The sequence below is a fragment of the Urtica dioica genome, chromosome 2 (assembly GCF_054948205.1).
Source record: "Urtica dioica subsp. dioica isolate 48M chromosome 2, U.dioica_male_clone48M_v1_H2, whole genome shotgun sequence".
NCBI classification, from domain to species: domain Eukaryota; kingdom Viridiplantae; phylum Streptophyta; class Magnoliopsida; order Rosales; family Urticaceae; genus Urtica; species Urtica dioica.
Window position 1 is genome coordinate 5,219,895 of NC_142757.1, and position 10,231 is coordinate 5,230,125.

At 35.9% G+C, this 10,231-nt stretch overlaps 3 protein-coding genes across 4 annotated transcripts; all 3 read right to left on the minus strand.

Annotated features, from left to right (window-relative positions):
* Positions 1-5,416: 5,416 nt before the first annotated feature.
* On the minus strand, positions 5,417-6,779 carry LOC149404022 (protein FAR-RED IMPAIRED RESPONSE 1-like). The gene is made up of 2 exons (XM_089606836.1): positions 6,437-6,779; positions 5,417-6,335 (listed from the first exon to the last, which is right to left on the minus strand). The coding sequence occupies exons 1-2, from the start codon at positions 6,688-6,690 to the stop codon at positions 5,564-5,566; spliced, it is 1,026 nt and encodes a 341-aa protein (XP_089462962.1). The 5' UTR covers positions 6,691-6,779; the 3' UTR covers positions 5,417-5,563.
* Positions 6,780-6,798: 19 nt separating this feature from the next.
* LOC149404023 (uncharacterized) lies at positions 6,799-7,658 on the minus strand. Its single transcript, XM_089604013.1, has 2 exons — positions 7,237-7,658; positions 6,799-7,157 (listed from the first exon to the last, which is right to left on the minus strand). Exons 1-2 carry the CDS (start codon positions 7,646-7,648, stop codon positions 6,799-6,801), a joined length of 771 nt encoding a protein of 256 aa, XP_089460139.1. The 5' UTR covers positions 7,649-7,658.
* A 114-nt stretch (positions 7,659-7,772) lies between these two features.
* On the minus strand, positions 7,773-9,703 carry LOC149404024 (protein trichome birefringence-like 3). 2 transcript variants are annotated; one of them, XM_089602362.1, is made up of 4 exons: positions 9,343-9,703; positions 8,996-9,242; positions 8,731-8,902; positions 7,773-8,393 (listed from the first exon to the last, which is right to left on the minus strand). In XM_089602362.1, the coding sequence occupies exons 1-4, from the start codon at positions 9,542-9,544 to the stop codon at positions 8,364-8,366; spliced, it is 651 nt and encodes a 216-aa protein (XP_089458488.1). In that variant the 5' UTR covers positions 9,545-9,703; the 3' UTR covers positions 7,773-8,363. The 2 variants fall into 2 exon arrangements, with proteins under 2 accessions (XP_089458488.1, XP_089458479.1); XM_089602353.1 differs by having other exon boundaries at positions 7,776-8,393; positions 8,996-9,245; positions 9,343-9,690.
* Positions 9,704-10,231: the final 528 nt, after the last annotated feature.

Sequence of the window (10,231 nt, forward strand, 5' to 3'; positions counted from 1 at the left end):
GAGAACCCATTCTTCTTCTTCCCGCGTCTGTTCTCTCACCCAAGAGACCTAGCAGCAGCCACTCCAGCAGCCAGCAAAGAAAAAAAAAAGAAAGAGAAAGAAAAGAGAAAGAAGAAGAAGAGAGCACGGGAGAGAGAGAGAGGGCCGAGAGAGTGAGAGAGAGGAAGAGAGCGAGAGAGCGGGACGAGGGTGAGCTCGCGAAGGGGACGCTCGACCGACAACCACCAGGACCGAGACCCGAAGCCACTGGACGCGCGCGCGGCCGGGAAGGAGCGAGCGCCGCCGCGAGCACGCCGAGGACGCCGGGAAAAGAGGGAGACGGCGCCGAGGACGCCGGGAAAAGAGGGAGACGGCGCCGAGGAGACTGGATTTTGTGAATCAAGGTAAGGATTCGGATTCCCCAATTTTGAATCCGAATCTAGGGTTTGGATTTGGGGGTTTTGGATTTTAAGCGGATTTAATAGTTGAAGAATTGATTCAATGATGATTTGGATAGTTGAGATGATTTTCTCTTGATTTTGGATGAGGTTGGATTTGAAATAGTTTCAGCCGTGTGTTTGAGATTGGTGTGGGTTGTTATTGATTTTTGTGACATGATTCCTTGGTTGATATGCCCGTGATATTGAAATCAAGAATCTGAGAAGGTTGGGTTTGAATTTTGTGTTTGGCCGTGTGCGTGTAAGGCTGTTTTGATATTGTTGTTTGGATTCGTTAATTTGGCCGGTAAGCTTTACTTTGTGTGCGAGTTGTTGTCGTTAACATATATTTATGTTTTGAGTTATGAATTATAATGTCGGTTTGTAATTGAAATGACCAAAGTGTGACTCATCATATGCTGAAGATGAATGGGGTGGTTGGTTCATGTCTTTTAGTAAAAAAAAAATGGTCAAACTTCTATTGTATTTTTTTTTACGTATCTCATCATCCTCTAAAGAATTTTGAATGAAGTCACCGGTGAGTTTTAAGTGGTTGTGTATTGGTTTTATATTTAGGTACCCAATGAGTTCGAGTTTTCGCCAATCCATTATAGAAGCGGAAAAACAACAAGAAGAAAATGAAGATAATCACGAAGAGTCTACGGACGAAGAGAGTGTGGAGTACACGTACGAAGAAGATAACGGAAATGATGATGGTTCGAATGCATCAGAGGAAGAAGAACATGAAAGTGACGATGATGAAGAGTCGTCAAATGATCGGATCATTCAGGTAAAAACACATAATTTATTGCAATAAAATGTTACTCTACTGCTCAGTAGAGCAGATTCTGCTCCAGTCTACAGCTCAGTAGAGTACTCTACTGAACTGTAGAGTAAACAATATTAATAGAATTATAGTTTTTATTCTATCTGACTAAAGCAAAATTAAGAAGTGTTTGATCGATTCGATTGGGGTGTTGAATCGTACAAGTGCACATTGGCGGCTCTTAGGAAGGACGTAAAGGCAAAACTAGAAGAACACTCAAAAAATAAGGAGAAGACATATACGTTTTTAGGATTCGTGCATGCTTTTCACGTATGATTTTCATGTTTTATCAATATTAATAGTGGTCTAATGGCCAGTAGAGCCGCATTTAATTGATCTACTTACCAGTAGATCAGCTCTAATTGCCACAATTAGTTGATCTACTGACCAGTAGAGCTGATCTACTAGTCAGTAGATCAATTAATCATGGCTCTACTGACCATTAGAGCTGATCTACTGGTCAGTAGAGTAATATGAATTATTTTGAATGTTGTATTAAAATACACTTTTTTTTTGTATATATGGATATATGAGATGGTACCTGCAATAGCAAAAGAATACGCTGAAATGATTAGTGAAAGTACGTATCCACGCATTTTACGATGGAAAACTAAGACGTGGAATAAACGAAACTCTCCTAAGTTTAGCGATATTTCCAACACTATTGCAAAAGAAGAGGTAAGTTCATATAATAATGTTCATATAATATGATTAATTATTAAAATATTTTAAACCATAAAATATTTATGATTTTTATCTTATATACAATGTAGATCATACAAGGTTTGTTGCTTCCAACGAGAAAAGAGAAGAAGATATTACGTGGATCCACTAAATTGTTGGACGAAGATGACGAAGTTCTTGATTCTTTGGTGCTAAAATTAAGCTCGGGTGCATTAGTACAAAGAAATATGAACGATGTGCCTCCCGTTCACATTGTTACTCCTCCACTTGATGTGCCTCCGGTGCCACCACCAATACTGCAAACTAGTACGTCTCCGCCAAATGTATCATCTACACCTCTTCATATGAACTATGGTACGTCTCCGCCGATCGTATCATCTACACCTTTTCATGTGAACGATGTCTCGGGTGTGCTCTTTAGTCAATTAAAAAGTTATTTTGACGAAAAGTTTAGTGACTTAAAGAGTCATTTTGATGAAAGCTTGAGTCAATTGAAAAGCACACTTATTCACGAGATTCGATCCACGAAGTCTCGTAGTTGCGAATTTCAAGACCGTGACCGCAACTTCACAAGGAATGAAACATTTGGGGATGATTATCATGATCATGAAGATCGCGGAGAGTATTACTTGACACCACCACGAGTTGTCGAGGAAGAGGAAAGAAATACTCACGACGTCGGTGGGCGGCCATTTAGAAACAAAAAGCGCTCCTTGTATTTCCAAACTCCATATACGAGAAATATGAAGTTTCGTCGAAATCACGGCCTCGAGTTTGCTCCTTTACGTGAGGTATCGCATAGCAAGAATGCTTTGTTCGAGGAATTCATGAGAAAGTCGTATAGTGGAATTCCGATTGAGTGCGGTATAACGAGTCATAACAAAGAATTTTTCGAAGGCATCATTAAGGACGGTGCATGGTTTTCAAGCGAGGTATGTATTTAGATTTTTTAATTTTTTTTTTTGTATTTAGATATCTATTTTAGTTGATAATTCATAAATTTTTCTCTCTCTTTATTATGAAGCAAATCGATGAAGCAATGTACGGTATACGGAAGCGGCAAAATAAGTTCAATGAGATCTTTGATCAAGATGTTGTATTTTTGGACGTCAATTTCACACAATTACTCATATTTGCCATGACGGACAAAGGTCAAGATGTGAATTACAAATGTGATGAAGGTTTGCAATCTTATTGGGTAGGTCAAACACCTAAATTAGATAAATCTTGGAAACACATGAAAGCATTATACACCATTCATCTTGTGAATGGTAATCATTGGGTGGGGGTTAAAGTAGATTTACAAATATGTGAGATATTTGTTTTTTATTGCAACATGAAATTGTGTAATGAATTTGATGTTGGAGCTTTTATGGAACCGCTTTGCATAATGATGCCAATCATGCTTAAGCAAAGTGGTATGTTTGATGAGCTTGGCGAAAAATTAAGAAGTCCATGGCCGTGTAAGCGGGTGAAAGATTTGCCACAAAATAAGAAGTAAGTGTGTAGATGCTATTTACAATGTCTATTTGTTAGGTAATCAACTTTGTGTTATTTTTTTAACTTTTGTTTTTTTTGGTAAACAGGGGAACGGATTGTGGAATATATGTAATCAAATATATCGAGTTTGATTCCGCCGGAGTAGACTTTGAAGATATAAACGATGCTAACGTTCCACTCTTTAAGAAGAAGATGGCCGTTGATATTTTTGAAGGCAATTGGGAACTTTGACTTATATTCAATATATGTACTAGTTAAGTATATTATGTGTCTTGATACTTATTGTTTTTAGAAATTAATATGATGAACAAGTCCTTGAGAACGTTTTTATAGAAATGCAAGGTTCTACCGAGCGGTAGAGCTACTCTACTGGTCAGTAGTTTTAGTGGTTCTACTGAGCATTAGAGCTACTCTACGGGTCAGTAGATCAATATTACTAGTCACTCTACCGAGCATTAGAGCTACTCTACTGGTCAGTAGATCAATATTACTAGTCACTCTACCGAGCATTAGAGCTACTCTACTGGTCAGTAGATTCATCTATAACATTAGTGACAAATTTATTAATATTAGATAGTTTCATGTATGATAACAAAGTCATATGAATAATTTAAAATTAATGAGCTTCATCTATAATATGTGTCCTATGATATATTTGATTAAAATTAGTGAACAATTAATTAGAATTAGATTCATCTATAACATTAGTGACAAATTTATTAATATTAGATAGTTTCATGTATGATAACAAAGTCATATGAATAATTTAAAATTAATGAGCTTCATCTATAATATGTGTCCTATGATATATTTGATTAAAATTAGTGAACAATTAATTAGAATTAAATTCATCTATAACATTAGTGACAAATTTATTAATATTAGATAGTTTCATGTATGATAACAAAGTCATATGAATAATTTAAAATTAATGAGCTTCATCTATAATATGTGTCCTATGATATATTTGATTAAAATTAGTGAACAATTAATTAGAATTAGATTCATCTATAACATTAGTGACAAATTTATTAATATTAGATAGTTTCATGTATGATAACAAAGTCATATGAATAATTTAAAATTAATGAGCTTCATCTATAATATGTGTCCTATGATATATTTGATTAAAATTAGTGAACAATTAATTAGAATTAGATTCATCTATAACATTAGTGACAAATTTATTAATATTAGATAGTTTCATGTATGATAACAAAGTCATATGAATAATTTAAAATTAATGAGCTTTATCTATAATATGTGTCCTATGATATATTTGATTAAAATTAGTTAACAATTAATTAGAATTAGATTAATCTATAACATTAGTGACAAATTTATTAATCTTAATTAGGATCATGTATAATATTTTTAAGTTTTATATGACTCTACTGAGCAGTAGAGCTACTCTATTGGTCAGTAGATCACAATTACTAGTGACTCTACTGACCATTAGAGCTACTCTACTGGTCAGTAGATCAATATTACTTGTGGTTCTACCGAGCATTAGAGCTACTCTACTGATCAGTAGATCAATATTACTAGTGGTTCTACTGAGCATTAGAGCTACTCTACTGGTCAGTAGATCAATATTACCAGTGGTTCTACCGAGCATTAGAGCTACTCTACTGGTCAGTAGAGCAATATTACTAGTGGTTCTACTGAGCATTAGAGCTACTCTACGGATCAGTAGATCAATATTACTAGTGGTTCTACTGAACATTAGAGCTACTCTACTGGTCAGTAGATCAATGTTACCAGTGGTTCTACCGAGCATTAGAGCTACTCTACTGGTCAGTAGAGCAATATTACTAGTTGTTCTACTGAGCATTAGAGTTGCTCTACTGATTAGTAGATCAATATTAATATCACTACAATTTAAGAAAATGAAAGCAATAATGCATGGTAACAAACATCCATGGACATACGATAAATAAGTCAATTCAAAAAAATACATATAAGCATCTTTATTTTATTTTATCAGTTCTTGCGTTTTTTTGATGGTGTCGATCTAGCTTCTCCTCCATTCAAAGGGCATCTTGATATGTTATGTCCAAATTGATTGCATTTTGAGTATCTATTCTTCCGCATCTTCTCTCCCACTGAAGGAATTCTCTTTGTCTTAATGAATCTCCTACGAAGATTCAATGGGTTTAGCCGTCATTGTTTGAGCCTTAATGAATCTCCTACGAAGAATAGTCTCAACCTCTGGTGTGAAAGTACTGTTACACGATGACGCTTCATTTCGATGCTTGTAGAACCAATCCGATGTCAACTCTATAATGGCGTCAAGCATGGAAATTAGTGGGTACTCTCTAGCTTCCTTTAAAGCGTGATTAATCGACTCAGCTCCGCCCGTTGTCATAATATTATACCGATAACCACCAAAATAAGCTCTAGACCAATGACTCACATCCATATTTGTAGTTAAATATGTTGCAAGTTGATTGTACCTGCTTTGAATCTCGCTCCATGACTCGTTGAATCGCGAAACTTGATATGCTTCAGCCGCCCGTAGAAATAGATCGATGGCATCCGAGCAAAAATAACGTGATTTGAGATTTTTCTTGATATGCCACATACAATATCCATGTCGTGCATTCTTGTAAACTCTTCCCAACGCGTTCTTGATGCTTTGATTTCTGTCAGTAATGAAGACGACATCGTCATCATCTTGTACGATCTCTTGAAGCTTTGTTAAGAACCATATCCATGCATTGTCATTCTCCGAGTCCACAACAGCCCAAGCAATAGGATAACAATGACGATCACCATCTTGTGCCGTAGCGACCAACAAACAACCTCCAAATTTTGTTTTCAAGTGCGTCCCATCTATCGCAATAACTTTTCTCATGCATTTGTACCCTCTAGCCAACGCTCCGAATGCTAGAAAAAGATATTTGAACCTGTTTTTTAAAATATATAAAATTTAGTGAATATTATGAATAATAAACACATAATGTACTTTAAAATAAGGAGTTGCAAAAGATATGAATGAAAAAATAACCTGGTATATTCGTCCAACTCTAAATGAGTGATTGTGCCGGGATTAACCTTTTTCAACATGTACAAGTAAGATGGGATCAAGTTGTAGCTCTCTTCTGGTGAACCTCGCCTAAGATTATTGGCAAGTTGTTTTCCCCTCCATGCTTTCCAATAGGAAATCTCAACCCCTTGCGAGTTCATCATGCCCATTATGCCCTTCGGTGTTGGTGTTTGCTTAATTTCTTGGAAGTTCTTTTTCACCACCTCTGCGACCATAGCAGCACTTGCTTGACGGTGTTTCTTTTTCCGTTTATCCAAACTACAAGTATGAACATTATGATGTGTTCGAATACTGAAGAAGTTAGTGTTTGCCAACTTAACTGCTCATAGATGCCAACTACAATGCTCCCGATCAACACAATCAACCACAAACACTTTCTTACACGACTTTACTATCTTCATTTCAAAACAATTTTTAATCGCCGCGTCCAACAACATATTTTTCAATTCATCCTTACTTTTGAAGTGTTGGCCTATTTCAAAGTTTGTACCATCTGTGAAGCTATATGGCTTATTAGATGTTATATCGATTGATTCAACGTCAGATTCAACAAGAAATTCTGACTCTCGGAACATTTCTGATGGTGACGTCGCTAGTAAAGTAGACGTGTCTAACTCATGTTGTGGGAGACTTGATCCTCCTACTACTTTGGTGGTTTCATCTTCAATGTCTTCCATTGTAGCTGCAACCACATTATTATTATGTGTTAGTATACAATAAAAATAATAAGCATTAAGATTGTTGAAGGGTCAAATTATTACCTGTTTTCAAAGTGTTGTTATGATTTCCTTCTAAATCATTACCATTTGCGTCACCTTCCTCAACTTGAGTTTCATGATTAACTTCAAGTTTCTCTATGAATTCTACACGGAGTGAACTTCTACGGTTTTTTTCATCACGATCCATCAAGAAACCGTATACATCATCGTCATCTTCTATGTAGATAAGATCGTATGCATCCCATGAAGTTGACATAAAACTTAGCTTCAAGTCTAGCTTACTTTTATCCACTTTGAGTTTCACATACAATTTTTCAATTAAGTCGGCTAACTTGATCTCGATATTTATGACGATGATAACAGGCTTATCATTCTTTTCACTAACCCAATGATGCGAGCCATCTTCTTTTTTCCACTTTCCATTGTAATAAACCGTTATCGTAGTCTCCGTCATTATTTACAAAATGATAATTAAAAATTAGAATACTAATGATAAATTTAATATACAATATGAAAATTTAAAAGTAGAACACTAATAATAAATTTACTATATAAATCTACTTTGTTCATGAGATATAACTATGTCACTCTACTGCTCTACTGATCTAACTCTCGAACTCTAATGCTTAAATCAAACTCTACTGCTCTACTGATCTACCTCTAGAACTCTACTGCTTAAATCAAACTCTACTGCTCTACTGATCTACTGCTCTACTGCTCTACATCTGGAACTCTACTGCTCTACTGATCTACTGCTCTACTGCTCTACCTCCGGAACTCTACTGCTCTACTGATCTACTGGAAATTACCAGTATCAGTAGAATTCGACGCTCATCTTCAACATTCGAAAATATTTTCCAATCAAAGTTTCATTGAGTTGGATACGTATTTTTCTGGTTCAAAACTAACAAAGTTTTCAATCTAACACAACAAAAAGAAGTATCAAACTCGAAATATAAAAATTTCATGGATGAAACTACCTAAACACATAGCCCTAATTTGTTTAGGGGTTGAGTTTTTGCACCGTCAATATCGTCGCCGTCGTCGGAACTCGACTTCGCCACCGGAATGTCTACCGCCCGAATGAAGCTTGACTCGATGATTGGTGTGGTGTGCAAGCGAGAACCCGTGTGTACCAAGCACGTACGAGCTGTTTTTTTTTTTTCTTTTCAATATGCGTTTTGGAGAGCTGGAGATTGCTGTTTTGTTTTAAAAAAAATAATAAAAAAAAGAAAAGGGTATGATGAGGTATTATTTGTTTAAGAGGGTACTCACCTAATGTTGAAACTTTTAAGTGCACAAAACTAAATGTTGTCATTTTTAAGGGCAAACAACAAAATTACCCTATCTTTAAATGGAACCGTAGACAACCTGGCCGAATTTTAATATAAATATAAATTTTTATTTAATTATTTATTAGTTTTTTAGTGGGCTAGTTATTAGTTGATTTAGTAGTAGCAGCCCTCATCTAGTTATTATTGCGCCCACAGTATTGGCTATTGCTTTATAAACCAAAACGAGCTGTAATCAAAATACCTTGGCTTTGAAGACTGAATGAGAACGCCCTCTTTTCATGGACTTTTGATCTTCAGGAATTATGGACTGAACAAGGCAAACAAAAGATTGCCATTGACCTCTTTGTAACGAATCTCCAACAAACAGTAGCCTCTTTCCTCTGAGCTTCCTCAAAGCAACTTCTGCCCTAAACCTAATCATAATACATCACATTGCAAGCACGATTATACATATATGATCGTGATCAAATACATATTATAATAAAAGTATCTGGTTGCCCTGAAACCTTGGTAGTGTGCAATCATCGGGCTGCCATTGCCACTGAAGATAATTTGAATCGTTACGTCCATTCTTGGAACAAGAGACTTGTCTGTCAAGGTACGGACAGCTTGTGTCTGTGTACAAGGGTCTGAGAGATCTGTTGAAGACCCACTTTCCATTGGCAACATTGCACTCTTCTGGGTCAAAGTCAAACCTATCATCTACAAAGGAATCATCATCCTCCATCTTCTCCTTCACCCAATCATCACCTCCTTCTTTGCAGCGCCAAATATAGAAGTGTTATTTGATGCTATATAAGCCCTTGTGACATTCATTTTTTATTGGTAAAAAAATTTTTGTACATGAACTTACTAGATTTTTTGGAAAATATGATCTCTCTAGAACATGATTTGGACTTGAGGAATGAGCTCGAGGAGAGGAAGTTGAGCTGTTCGGTGTAGAGGAGAGCGACAAAGGCAATGGCGCATAATAAGGCGGTGACTATTGGGAGAGAAATTTTTGCCCTCGGGGCTTTCATTGCTCCCATGGAATTAGGTGTAGAAAACAAGCTCATTGTTCATGGAGCGACCAGTACCTAGCTTGATTATTGTGGGATTCACGCAGAGAAATAATCATGAGGTATAAGAATGGTTGATCGTGATTATGATGGGAATTATTAAAAGTTTTAATTTATGAGTATGGTTTTGAGTAGGAGTGAAGCTAAAGCATAGTGTGGTGTCGTTAATTTTTTGATTTTATATTTTTGGGAAAGCAGATTTTGGAGGTTAGAATGAGTTGGAAGGATAACATCTTGGGCTCCTCTTATTTATATATGCATAATACTTTTGTGTGCGTGTGTGTATATATATGAATTAATGATATTTTGACCGCTCAATTACGTCACCTTTAACATATTACGGGCTGAATAAAAAAAATTACATTTTCACCCCCATCTCGTGTTGCGCAAAATAGTATAGTCTGGTAAACTTGGTCATAAATATTAATAAAAAAACATATTGGAAAAACTCTCTCTCTCTCTCTCTCTCTCTCTGAGTTAAAGTCCACTTTACACTACCAGAAATATGGGATACAACTACAGTTTTTTTTTTAAACTCTGGTTTAGCCTTTTAATGGAGTCTCTTAAGACAGACTATGGTCACCTCTTTTTTTGACCTATATTAGACTCTAGTCGAATATAAATCTATAGTTAATGACCGTTTTCACTACAGCTAATATAAAGAGCTAGTGGTAATACTTCGAA